General features: G+C 33.4%; 3 protein-coding genes across 3 annotated transcripts; all 3 read left to right on the top strand.

Annotated features, from left to right (window-relative positions):
• Positions 1–2005: 2005 nt before the first annotated feature.
• Positions 2006–6987, top strand: LOC147942077 (uncharacterized). The gene is made up of 8 exons (XM_087453218.1): positions 2006–2580; positions 2768–3826; positions 3913–4799; positions 5211–5491; positions 5579–5711; positions 5791–6102; positions 6294–6512; positions 6625–6987. Exons 3-8 carry the CDS (start codon positions 4722–4724, stop codon positions 6889–6891), a joined length of 1290 nt encoding a protein of 429 aa, XP_087309344.1. The 5' UTR covers positions 2006–2580; positions 2768–3826; positions 3913–4721; the 3' UTR covers positions 6892–6987.
• Positions 2113–3696, top strand: LOC147942078 (uncharacterized). The gene is made up of 3 exons (XM_087455510.1): positions 2113–2461; positions 2582–2737; positions 2819–3696. The coding sequence occupies exons 1-3, from the start codon at positions 2113–2115 to the stop codon at positions 3694–3696; spliced, it is 1383 nt and encodes a 460-aa protein (XP_087311636.1).
• A 6194-nt stretch (positions 6988–13181) lies between the features above and the next one.
• LOC147942076 (uncharacterized) lies at positions 13182–14087 on the top strand. Its single transcript, XM_087455509.1, has one exon. The coding sequence runs from the start codon at positions 13182–13184 to the stop codon at positions 14085–14087; it is 906 nt and encodes a 301-aa protein (XP_087311635.1).
• The last annotated feature ends 536 nt before the right edge of the window (positions 14088–14623 follow it).

The following is a 14623-nucleotide window of genomic DNA, read 5'->3' as shown; positions in this document are numbered from 1 at the left end:
CAGTTTATATGGATTATTAGGTACAATGAAGTGCATAGAGTTGCGATTTTTCGTAGTACGTTTACGTAAATTTTTTGTTTTTATATGCTTTTTAAAAAATTCAAACGGTTGTATATGTTCATTATAGAGTTGTATATTTTCACTATATTTTATTAATATTTTTTCATCACAACTTTCATTCTAATAGGTATACGACGTCATTGGTGTGTGTCTATTTAAATAGTCATGTCTTCTGAACTCTCTTTATATTTGTCTCTTCATCAGTAACCAACAAGTTCGTTGAAACAAATTTTTCATTTTATGTTAAATCTAAATAATTGAATATTAATATATAATATTCAATGTTATTCTATAATCTAACTAAAATTTTAGAAATGATTATAGCAATAAAAAAATTTAATACAACTTACTATAGAATTTATAGTTGCGTCTATTTATCGTAACTTTTCATTAAAACAATATTTTAATATTTAATATTTAAAAGTAATAATAACAATCTTAATAAATGAGAATAACAGTCGCGACTTTTTCAGTATTTTTTTGTGAAAAAAAAAATTATTTATTTTTTCTAACTCAAACAGTTGTATCTGTTCATTGTAGAGTTATGTCTTTTTGCACTATATTTTATTCATATTTTCTCATCACAATTTTTTCGTTCTAATAGGTATGTCTATTTAAATAGTCATGTCTTTTGAACTTTCTATATTATTGTCTCTTCATCAATAATTACCAAATCATAGTTCGTTGCGAATTTCTATAATATAATATTTAATATCTAATATTAAATGTTATACTATAATCTAACTAAAATTTTAGAAATGATTATAGCAATATAGAAATTTAATAAAACTTACTTTAGAATTTACAGTTGCGTCTAATTATCATAACTTATCCTTAAAAACTATTTTAATATTTAACATTTATTTTACCATGTTTTTGAAAGTTTTATATTTTAATTTCAATATTTCTTTGATATAGTTTCACTCTTATTAAATATATTTTTAATTATAATTATTTGATAAAAATTTCATTTACTCATTACAACCATTAGTTCAATATTCTCAGTTAAGATCACTTTGTCATTATGATTTTTTTTAATTGTAGCTATTTACCATAATTCTTCATAAAATATCTTATATATTTATAATACTTTAGAAAATGTTTTTTTGCAAATTTACGTCTATTCTATATAATGTTTTTTGTTTATAAGTTTTCATTTTGATGGTTGTGCTTTTAGTAACAGTTTCTGTTTAATGTTTATATATTCAAACTATTCTATTACATTCAAATGATTTCATAATTTCAAATTTCAAATTTATTAACTTTTTCTAAAATACTTCCTCCGCGACATCGCGGGGGGTCTGAGTCCTATTATTTGTTAATGGTAATCTGCGTTTTATGAACTAGAGCAGCTAAGTTAAAAATAAATTCTCAGAATCGTCACTACAAGAAAACACTACGTTTTCCTACGAATTTAATTTGGAAGGAATATTTTCCTTCGAAAATCCTTCTAATTGTTGACGGAAAAAAATTTTCGTAGGAAATATGAAAGAATGTTCCTACAAAATCATACATGAGAAAAGGGAAGGTTATTTCCTTCGAAAATTCGTAGGCAATTAATTTTGGAGGAAAATTCGTAGGAACATCGAAAGAATATTAAAGGATTATTAGTGGAAGGAATTCAGAAAGACTATTACCTTCGATTTTCCTACGCATATTTTTACGAAGGTAAAGTGGAAGGAAATATGAAGGAAAACATATAGTATCCTTTCAATTTCTTACGAATTTAATTTTCGAAGGTAAATTCGTAGGATAAGGTGAAGAAGGATTGTGATAAGATCAATTGGGATAATAGGATATTGACGGCATGAAAAAACAAGACCAAGTGGGCAATCAATTGGGATGGTGGTTGGAATAGGAATTTTTTGGTAGGCAAGTGGAAGGAAAGGGGAAGGACATTGATAATATATTTCCTATATAAACCACTCACTGCCTATCTAAAATTCTACACATCTTAAACATTCTCGATCCTAGCTTTTATTTTTTTTTTCAAAAATATGAATAATTTTTGCACGTGGTTGGACAGTGAAAGATATTATTTGAATGGTTCAAATGGTTCATGATGCACATAGAGAAATTTTCCATGAATTTGTAGAAGCTGGAAATAGAGTAGAAGAACCAAATATAGAAGCAAAAAGATTTTACGATATGCTAGATGCATCGAAGAGTCAATTATATGAAGGTTGCAAGGAAGGACATTCTCCTTTATACGCCGCAACTAGGATGATGAATATAAAGATGGACTATAATTTGTCAGAAGATTGTGTAGATGCTTGGGCAGATTTTGTTAAAGATGTTTTGCCAGAAGGCAACATCTCACCAGCTTCATATAATGAAATTGAAAAGCTTGTTTCTAGTCTTGGTTTGCCATATCAGATGATCGATGTATGTATCGACAACTGTATGATTTATTGGCAATCAGACGCAAACTATTTAGCTTGTCGCTTTTGTGGAAAACCTCAGTATCAGAAAACTAGTGGAAGGTCTCGAGTAGCGTTTAAGCGTATGTGATATTTGCCAGTAGCCGATCGGTTGAAAAGATTATATCAAGCAGAGCGGACAGCTGCAGCTATGAGATGGCACCAAAAGCATTCAACCGAAGGCGAGATTGCGCATCCCTCAGAGGCAGAGGCATGGAAACATTTACAGAGCCTTTATCCTAGTTTTGCAGAAGAAAGTAGGAATGTCTACCTTGGATTGTGTACAGATGGTTTCAACCCTTTTGGAAAGCATGGACGGCAATATTCTTTGTGACCAGTTATTCTCACACCTTATAATTTACCTCCGTCTTTGTGCATGAAGAGAGAGTTTCTATTTCTGTCTATCCTTGTTCCTGGTCCAGAACACCCAAAGAGATCTCTTGATGTCTTCTTACAACCTTTGATTCATGAGCTACAGGTTCTATGGGAGCACGGAGTTCAAGCGTATGATGTCTCATGGCAGCAAAATTTTACGATGTGTGCGGTGCTAATGTGGACTATTAGCGATTTTCCAGCATATGACATGTTATCAGGATGGACAACACATAGGCGATTATCATGCTCGTACTGTCAAGATAATACAGATGCATTTCAGTTAAAACATGGAAAGAAGACAAGTTGGTTTGTCTGTCACAAACGTTTCCTACATGGGTCACATCCTTACCGCCGTAACAAAAAAATGTTCAAGAAAAATCGAGTAGTTTCAGATGGTCCACCGCCTGAGCCAGATGGTGAAAATATATTGATGCAACTTAGGGATTTTGGAGTGGAAAAGACAACATATTGCGGAGGGAGTGTGCATAATCCAATAGATGGTTATGGAGAGTTTCCCAATTGGCACAAACATCGTATTTTTTGGGAGTTGCCTTATTGGAAACATCTTTTGTTGAGACGCAATCTAGATGTCATGCACATTGAGAAGAATGTGTTCGATAACTTGATGAATACAATTTTAAATGTTCCAGGGAAGTCAAAAGACAATGTGAAATCGAGACTAGACTTGCCTTCAATATGCAATCGGCCTCATTTACATGTATTACCAAGTGGAAGAGGTCCAATCCCAAGATTCAGATTAGATGGAGATGCTAAGGATGCATTTTTTTGGTGGATTATTCGGAAAGTAAAATTTCCTGATGGATATGCTTCCAACCTATGAAACTGTGTTGACAACCAAGAAGGTAGATTATCAGGGATGAAAAGTCATGATTGTCATGTATTTATGCAACGGTTACTACCTTTTGCATTTGTCAACCTCCTTCCCAAGAACGAACATGAAGCTATCGCAGGTAATTTTATTTTCTTTTTATATTAATTTTTTTGTTAAAACATGTATATATACATATCTTGATGTATGGATTTTTTCATAAAGCAGGAATTAGTGCTTTTTTCAGAGACCTTTGTACAAGATCACTTACGCCAGCTGGTATCCGACAATTATCTGACAACATACCTGTTCTTATATGTAATCTAGAAAAAATATTTCCCCGCCGTTCTTCGATGTAATGGAACATCTTCCAATACATCTTCCCAGAGAGGCGGAACTGGGGGCCCTGTTCAGTATAGGTGGATGTACCCATTCGAAAGATTCATGTTTCACTTGAAAAAGATGGTGAAGAATTTAAGCAAAGTGGAAGGTTCTATTATTGCTCAAAGCATCAACGAAGAAAGATCTAACTTTGATGCCCACTACTTTCCACCAAGTGTTCAAACAAAGAGTAGAAAACCAAGCCGTTACGATGATGGTGGAGAAAAACCACATTACATAACCCAAGTTCGAGATATAACTTTGCTGCCCACTACTTTATTACTAAATTAAAATGGAAATTTTCATTTTTTTTGTGATAGAAATATTACTAAAAAAAAAAAGACAATTTTGTGAATTGGGCATTCAAGGAAACCAATTTTGTAATGGGGTTTAGCCAAAATCGATTTTTGATAATGGGCTATATGCCTACATGCCTACATCGAACAATAGTTGGTTTGTTAATGGGCTATATGCCTACATCGAACAAACACGATTTCAGTAAAAACCCTAGATACTCTTCTAAGTTTTTCACTTATTCACCTCCTAAACAGAGCTGTGTTGTTTCCCTTGCGACTTCGATCGTGTTTCTCATCGGTTTCAACTCCGTAAATATACATTTCACTGCTCAATCACCATAATTACTTCTATCCTGGATCATGGTAACCCGCAAAGCACCGAGTGAAAGGATGACTGGCAGCCTCTCGTGGTCTCCGCCGAGAGATCCACAGTTTACGGTTAGTATTTCTAATCAAATACTTGGACAACCACTGTAATTTTTAAGCTTTACGATGTTGGTAACTTTGCTCTCTGTTTTTTTCCTGAGTTTCAACGGCCTCAGTATTGTTGTAGAACTAAATTCAAAGTATTATCTTGGGCAGATTTTTTTCTTTCTAAGGGATAGCTCTCAAATTTTTAATTTGTTAATGGGCAAACTTGTAGTTTTCGACCTGGATGTTCATAGGGTTCGTCGCTGTTTATATTTTTGGCTAAGTTGTGATTCTCTTTTTTTTTTTTTTTGAGTCAATTGTCTACGAAAATTTCTATTGTTCGATGTTTGGAAAGCAAACAGGTCATTAATTTGTTGAGTCAAATCATAATTGGATTAAACTTACTATACAATTTTATTTTGTGTTATGAGTTTTCAGGAGAATACTCGACAGCACTACGAACGTTTCATGGCAGAACAGCAGCGCCGTTTTGATAGCAATACACCAAGCTATTCCTTAAGTGATTCTCCAAGGTTTACGCAAAATCACCGCAATCAACACACCAATAACAGTAGATCACCAAATGAGCCAAATCCACCACCATATGAGAATGAAGAAGGTGTTGTCCCTATTCTTGTTGACGTTTGCGATTTGCTAAGTGCTCAAGGACGCACACACCTCCCACTTCTATGTCCAGACCGTCAAGGAACAACAACATGGTAACCTTCTTAGCACTTGTACTTCCCTTCAGATTTTGTAAAATATCCCACAGTTGTTTACTCAATTGTTGGTCAATTACATTGCAGGTTTAGAGATGACAAGAACGGTAAGATTACGAAGCAGATACTAAAGATGCTGAAATCTGATCTCCCAAAGGCATATCCAACCTATCGGTCTCTCCCACCAGAAATTAAAAACCGATGGTTCCGAGCATTTGCGGTAAACAATTTTTTTTTCTTTGTGTATGTTTTAAGTAATATAATTGGTACATGCTTTCTAATCATTCGACTTGATACAGCAAGAGTTCAACTGGGATCCAAGCATTACAAAGTATGTTCGCACACACTACACTAAGCAAGCAAAAGCATCTTTCAAAGCAAATGCTCGTGACTGGAAGGTAACATGGAAAGAAAAAGGTGCTGACAACTTACCAGAATGGATGAAGGCAAAGAAAAGACTATTTGATGGTTACATCAAGATGTGGACAGATGAAAAGGCCATTGAGGTTGCAACACAAAACTCTACCAATCGGGGAAGTAAAAGGGGTGGTTTAGGGGTTGCTAAACACAACAACCGTGCAAAAACATATGAACGACGTTGGGATGAGATGGTAAGTAGTTTTGTTTATATTTTACAAGTTTCATTGTCTTCATCGGTTGTGATTTATCAAATGCATAGTACTCGCCTCTTGTTTTATAATTGTGTGTGCTGATTTTTTTATTCACTTTAGTTCAGTTTTACAATGTGATCATCTCTTATTGCTTCTGCTTCTATTACTAACTAATGTTTCTTTTTTGTAAGACAATTGAACTAGGAACAGAGCCTGATATGATTCATTTCATGGAACAAATACACTTAGACAAGAAGACCAGAACCATAAGTGATATGAAGACAAAACATTATCTTGATTTGGCTTCGACTCAGATGGAGCTCATCCAATCTCAGCGCCAACCTGATGGTGATGCTTCGGTTCAGCCAGAGCCTCTTACACGAGAGGAGATTAACTCTATTATTCGTGGTGTAAGTTACTCTTACACAACTACTTATTAACTCTTTCATTTTCAGATTATGCTCGGCTTCTACAATCTCTATCCATTGAGATTAACTTACATGTCTTGGCTTTTATTTATAGGTTTTACCGAAGGTTAGAGGAAAACGTTATGGCTTTAGTAACCTGGTCTCAGATGAATGCCCTTCTTCGTCTTCAGCTCCACTACAGATTCCTAAATTACAAGAGGAGTTTCAAACTTTGAAGGCTTGCAATGAGGAGAAAGACGCTCAGATCAAGTATCTCATGGAATGCAACAAACGGATCCTAGACCGGTTTCCTGATATACGACCACCTGCCTACACGGTGCGACCAACCGTCGAAGATGATGATGACGAGACCCAACCTTGATCGTCTCTTTATTTATCTAGTGAAAAGTTGTAAATTGTATGGATTGTATGTATTGTAATACTATTTTTTGGAGGCATGAAGTATCTTTTGGAAACATTTTCTTTCTAAATTTAAATTTATAAAAATGCAAAACAAATTGGAAACAAGAAAAAAGTAGAATTAGTTGGGGGTTTGATACTCGAACAAGTTTTGGTAGAAAAAGAATGAAGTTTTTGAAGGAAAATAGAATTACATTTTCGAAGGTATCTAGACAGAAAATTTCGAAGGAAAATAGAATGAAATGTTTGACAGGAAAAATGTGAGAAAACTTCGTAGGAAAAAACGAAGGACACTTATTCCTTCCAATATATCGAAGGAAAATGGATGCTACTGCACTTCCCCTTTCTTTCACCTTTCTTACGAATTTTCCTTCGGAAGATGTTTGGTAGGGATTTCGAAAGACATTCCCTTCCAAATTCTCACTAATTTTGGTTTCCTTCGGGCTATTACCTCTTTCTTTTTTCGTAGGAAAACAGTGAAAAACAACTGTTTCCTACGAGGATTCTTCGATTTCTTCGGTAGGAAAACATATTGTTTTCTTGTAGTGTGTTGAATACTTTCCAAACAAGTTACTTACGTTTTTGTTGCAGATAGTTTGGAATAAGATGTGCATGGTAGACTATCGATCGAGACATGCAACCACATCTAAACAAACGTAAAAAACTTGAAAAATTGTTGATGGAGATTGACAACAAGGTAAAGATATATTAATAGCTGTTGAATAACATACTCTGGTCTTTGAATTGGTTTTACGAACATGTTCAAATGCTTACTACACAACGTTTAACTTGTTTAATAGTCAAGAGTGTTGCGAGTGTTCAATCTTTGGAATCTCATTTTGATGTTAAAGATGTATCTATGATAAAAATAAATAAATAAACAATTCGGTTATAAATTGGTAGGGTAAATATTCTTAAGAAACCCAATCAGATAACCTAATTTGTGGGTTAAATTCTTCGGTATTTTCTGGGTGTAACTGATTCGGTTAATGAGATTTGGTCGTAGAAAAACGAATAAGAGATGATTTGGGTTACGAAACTCATCAGTTTCAAGATAACTCCGTACATAATTCAGACATACCACTGCTAGTGAAGTGATAAACCCATATCAGGAGAAATAATATATAGAGGAAAGATAGGCCAAATCTTATGATGAAAGATTCCAGGTCTTACAAATAGATTTGCGCATGTCGCCTTCTCAGGACGCAATCTAGTACATGTCCGCATGTCGGCATATATAATTATTTATAAATGTCTTTAATTTCGTTCAGACAAGCTTTTATATTACTTTCACGGTGTGTTATGATGTAATAAAATGAGTTCTGTTGAAAAAAGTCACTCTGTTGATTGGCTAATAGAAGAAAAAACAGGGATATTATTTTTTAAAATAACACCAAACACTATGGATAAGTCCATAAGAGCTAGCGGAGCCACCTTTTTTTCATGTGGACTTCATGCATCTTGCACCTGAAGCCAACGTAAGCATGATTACGTTGGTCCTCCTCCTCTCTCTTCACTTCTCTTCCTCTTTATTGTTTCTTTTGTGCATCGTCGTTTTCATAAAGCAATTTGAAGGTCATATATAATACATTTATTTTGTAACTCGTTTTGACGTCGTAGATCTCAAATCTTGTTATCTTAAAGCGCTGTGTCCCCACATCTGGCCAACCGGTTTTTTCACCAATTTTATTTTTATGTTTTCAGTTTTCACCATGCACGTGTATTCATGTAGTCGTACGATATTGAAATGTATTTGTCAATTTTATTTTTTAACACATAGATAGATATATTATATATAGAATATATATATATATATATAACTTATAAAAATAAACTTCGGGAAACGAATTTTCGAGATGTGAATGTGAAATTCACATGGGCATAGTTTGCTCCGACATCTATATAGATTCCTTGTATTATTGAAAACTATGGATAGCTTTAATTAAATAAAACGTTAGATGGTAACACAAAAATGTGATGTCAGGTTTTCCATATGTATAATAAAACATCTAACAGGTGTTTACTGTTTTATTTATTTTAAAAAGATGTTATTTCTCTTATCAAATTACTAACAGAATCAAGAACTTTTATTAGCATTTTGTCTTAAAAGTTAAATAAAACAAGACACATTCAAAGAATATTGCTCAAAATGATCTCATGCAATTATAAGGGTGAAATTATAGTATATCGCAATACAAATAAACGTTATACCAAGACATGCACAATAGTAATGACCACTGAATTTTAAGAGAACCCTTCTTAATTTCCCTTTATCTTATAATTTTTTTTTGAAAAAATTTTCTCTCTTAACAAATCTAATTTGGAAAATCTTGTCCTTTTAATCAAATACATCTCCAATTGTGTTATTTTTGATACTTTTCTGATATTTTCCCTCATACATTTCTGATTCTTTTCGATTAGAATAGGTACTATCAGAAAATATATATATATATATATAGGTACTACCAGTTACCAAATTAACACACAAAAATAAAAGAAATGATTGTATTGCTATGATTGTATTGCTATTGAGTGTATTGCTTTAGGGTTTACTTCAGCTAATAGAAAGTTGCAGCGAGTAATAACAAAATGCCACATGGCATGGGGGACTAGAGAGCGTGCGGTTCAAATTCGGGATGCGGGCAGTGGGCAAAGGAGAAAGGGTGCTCACTTTCATGCTTGGACGACACGTATGCAATTTCCAGGATGTCTTCAGCTGTCTTTGTTTGACGCGACTTTCTCTGCTTCGTACGCTACACGCGCCTCAACTTAATTATATGATACACAGAGTATTTAATTAATTATTCTCCTGTCCATATAAATTACTGTTTGATTTTTCATACGATAATTTGATTTCGTATAGTCTTTCAAGTTTTCTATTTCACAAAATATCTACAGTATAAATTAAATGGATTTTTTTTGTTCGAGGTGAAGAAATCATTTAATGTCAATATCATAAACGAACTGATACATTTTTATTAGGGTCCATTTTCAATTTTGAGCTTTTAAATTAGAGCTGGTCCTTTTAAAAGCCTTGCTGTTGTCCAAAAAAATAAAAATTGCTTCGGATAATCATGAATTTTTCTGCATTAATGAAATGACTAAAAGGCATTTGTTTTATGATTTTTTCGTAAATGCCTTCAATCACACCATTGTCAACCTTTTTTTTTTCTTTTTCATTTTCAATATATACCATAATAATGTCTTTAACTCTTAAATAAATAATAATCCTACAAAGTTGTTTAAAAATAAATACTAGAAAGGAGTTTTAGGTGAGATAAAAGAAAAAGGAATAATCCTAATTCTGGTATTCATGCAATTTTTAGGTGCCCCTACCAACTGTGAGTGGTCTCCATGCCACCTCATATCAATTGATGGCCATTTCACATTTTTTGTTTGTACAAATAAGTTTTGTTCTTCTTTTTCTAATTCATTTTTATTTTATGTGTTTGTTTCTCAATTATTATAGCTTTTTTGGTATGTTTTATTATTATTTTTGTGACAGATGATTTGATACCACATTCATTTCCTGTCTTCCACCAGAAGGTGAAATCAATGAGGGAACTTGATTGCAATCTATAAAATAAAATATATAAATATTTCGTGAAGTAGTTTATCTAGCTTAAATGATGATAATCTAATAATTATCTTAATGACTTGCTAAACGTAGTAATAAAATATACACTTTATTTTTTTGATAAAACCAAAATATGTACTTGTAGAGAACAGAATATAAATTTAAATATCCTTAGTATACAACTTTGACAAATATGTTTGGGAGTTGTTCTTCGTTACATAATATGATCAAAAACTAGTTGTACACTCAAAGAAGCTGATGTATTCAACATTCTTATATTTCACTTGCAGAAAAATAATAGCTAGATTGCGGAGATGATGTATGTGTAGCTAGTTGATCATTATCACAGTAAAAGGACAGTAATCAACAGATTTAAGTTAAATCAATTAACAATTTCAACTGAAAACAGGAAAATATGCTATTATTGATCGTAGGTATATTTGTAGTTCGTGAAAAAAAAAACAGATATAGCAGAGAAATAGCGATAGCTGTTGGGTCGAATCAGAATTCTTATCATCTTTGTGTTTTTCTTTGTAAGGATATATTTACAGGTTGAAATAAATATCAGTAACGAGGAAAATCGGAATTACAAAATTATTCTGTCGGGTACTACTAATTAAATTACTAATAATAATAATATGTTATGATTTTTTGTTTTTGATCAAAATAATATGTTATGATTGATGTTGTTTAAATAACAGTGTTTGTGTATTAAACAGTTAGCGTAACCACCACTTATGTGTCTGTTGTTATACGTACATTTTGATTACTTTTGCGTTGAAAATAATTTGAGAGAAAGTAGTATTATGTATGGTTTTATAAATTGAAAAGGCACCTAATCTTTTAGGTGGTGTATAAAATCTAAGTTGATAAACCCCAAACAAAGACAATGTATACGGAAATAGATAAATAAAACCATAAATTATTCGTAGTTGGCAAAGAAAAAGAAAAAAACGAATGCGTTTATTATGAGTTAAATAGTGATTCACACAAATTTGCTGGTATAATTCCTCATGCATGCGCACAGAAACAATAATTTATCGTAAATATTTCTCCAAATTGACACGGTTTCTAACATGAAAAATACTTATATCATACAACACTAATGTGCAATTATGTTGGTCAAACTAAAATTTGTGCAACACAAAACAAAAACGATTCGCAAATTAAAGCTGTCTCAAAACATATGTATGAGAAGAGAATAATACTAATAAAATAGTTTGTAGAAAGGTTGTTTATTCATGTAGAAGTAGTAAAGTATTTATACAAGTAGATGTGCGTAGAAGATAGAACCAGAATCCTAATGTGATAAGGACTAAGAGAAGTAAGGAGATAAGGATCAACATAAGTTTAGCATTAGCCAAATCTAAAGTGTAGGTATCGTAATAACTAATTGAAAGGGACTATTGTTGCATGTAGCATTCAAAAAATATGTTCACTATGCATAGGCATAGAGCTATGTCATTTTTTATTTTAATTCATATAATATCAAAGTAAGTATACAAACATTCAAAACATAGAATGCTAATACATTGGTGTGTAGTTATGATGCAGGTCGTCGTAAATCGTAACGGTGCACGAAGTATTCATGATGTCGGTACTGAGGTACATATATACTATTTTTGTGTATGCTAATAAAACATATGTGTTATGATGTAGGAGTCGTAACGGTGCACAAAGTATTCATGATGTATCATGTATGTACGTACATACTATATCTGTGTTTGGTATCAATGTTAAATATTTATACCATTTTAGAAAATTTGACAGAACTTACATATGTACATATATACTGTATATTAATTATTAAATCGATAACAAACATGTACTCAAATTACATATGAGTCATGTACGTATAACTCTTAAATATAAACTTTAATGGAACTGTGAAAACACATTTACTCAAACGATTCTCGTACTCCATGTAAAATCGATGTAGTATATGTTTTGAAAGCCATACACCATTGTTGGTTTAAGCTTGAAAGGAACTTAAAATAGAAAGGGAGAGTATTCCTAATAGAGTTATGATTAATGAATGGATAAGGATCAAAGCTTATTTGGTGTTATCTTGGATATTGGTGTTTCCTAGTTGGTTTTCTTATATATATGTATGTCGAGCTATGACATTAACATATAGAGTTTTGAGAGATTGAGTTTGAGCGATTGTAAGAGAGAGCTTAGAGTTTTTGAAATATATTTCTTTAAGCTAATAAGAGAGTTATTCTTAAACAGTCTTGTGTTCTAAATCTTTGCTAATTCTATATTTGGTATCAGAGCAAGAAAAGAAGATCAGGAATCTGTGAAGAAAAGAAAAGATGTCAGGAGATGGAAATACATATACTAAGGACAAACAACTTGCGGTCACAGGAGATAAACCAAAAGAAGGAGGAACCTCGTCTTCAATCTCATTTCCTATGCTCAGCGCAACTAACTATACGATTTGGGCGATAAAGATGAGCTATGTACTTAAGGTTAACAAGGTCTGGGAGGTGATCGAATCAGAATCAGCCGATGGTGATAAGAACAATCTGGCCATAGCTTTGATCCTGCAATCTATACCAGAGGCATTGATCCTACAAGTTGGAGGTTTGAGTATAGCAAAAAAGGTCTGGGATACGATTCAAACTCGACATGTAAGAGCTGAGAGGGTCAAATAGGCTCGGTTACAAACCTTGATGGCTGAGTTTGACAGGCTCAAGATGAAGGAAACAGAGAAGATTGATGACTTTGCAGAGAAGATTTCTCAGATTTCTTCGAAAGCCGCTTCTGTTGGAGAAACCATAGAAGAATCAAAACTTGTTAAAAAGTTTTTGAAGAGTCTCCCAAGGAGGAAGTTTATACATATGGTTGCTTCACTTGAACAAGTATTAGATCTTAATACTGTAAGTTTCGAGGACATTGTTGGTAGACTAAAAGCTTATGAGGAACGCATCTCTGAGGAAGAAGATGCCGAGGAAGACCAAAGTAAGCTGATGTACACTAACTTTGAACCACAAAATCGAGATTATAGCGGAGACTATAGAGGACGAGGACGTGGTGGAAGAAATTTCAGAGGACGAGGACATGGCTGTAATAGTTGGAGAGATCCGTCGCAGGTCACCTACTTCCGGTGTGACAAAATAGTTCACTTTGCTTCACAATGTCCTGATAGGTTGCTTAAACTTGGTCTAGCCGAACACAAGGAGAATGAACATAAGGACACTGAAGAAGCAGATCATCTCATGATACATGAAGTGGTTTACTTAAATGAAGAACGCTGCATACCGAGTAAGTTTGAAGCAAATACAGGTGGAAGCAATGTGTGGTTTCTCAACAACGGCGCAAGCAATCATATGATTGGAGACCAGAGATACTTTGATACACTTGATCATTCGATTATAGGGAAGGTAAGATTCGGAGATGACTCGAAGATTGATATCAAAGGAAAAGGGACAATTGCTTTCATTGACTCATATGGGAAGCCAAGAGTGATGTCAGAGGTGTACTTTATCCCTAATCTAAAAACCAATATCATAAGTCTAGGACAGGCAACAGAGGCTGGTTGTGAAGTACGATTGAAAAGAACATCTTACAATGTGTGATCAAGAAGGAAACTTGCTCGTAAAAACAGAGAGAACTAAGAATCAGTTGTGTAAGGTTAACATGGGATTAACAAACAAAGCTTGTTTGAACTTCACGACTGCAAGTGAATCAAGTAGGTGGCATGCCAGAATGGGACATATTAACTATGTCATCTTGTCAAGCATATTTACTAATGAACTGGTGATGGGTTGTCCGAAGAAATCTCTTGAAAAGGAGATTTGCAGTTCATGTTTGCTTGGAAAACAACCTACTCATGCTTTTCCAAGTGCGACTATCTTTCGAGCAACAAAGAAGCTGGAACTAATACATGGAGATCTTTGTGGCCCCGTAACACCATCTACAAGTGCTGGAAATATATATATTCGTCCTTATAGACGATTATTCAAGATACATGTGGACCGTTCTACTTAAGGAGAAAAATGAGGCATTACAGAAGTTTAAGAGATTCAAAGCTATGGTTGAAAAGGAAACAGGAGAAAAGATACAAACATTTAGAACTGATAGAGGAGGAGAGTTTGTATCTCTTGAGTTTAAT

The sequence above is a fragment of the Camelina sativa genome, chromosome 6, assembly GCF_030686135.1.
Source record: "Camelina sativa cultivar CO46 ecotype springtype chromosome 6, ASM3068613v1".
Classification (NCBI taxonomy): Eukaryota; Viridiplantae; Streptophyta; class Magnoliopsida; order Brassicales; family Brassicaceae; genus Camelina; species Camelina sativa.
The sequence above is the reverse complement of the archived record's forward strand: the minus strand, read 5'-3'. Positions and strand labels throughout refer to the sequence as shown.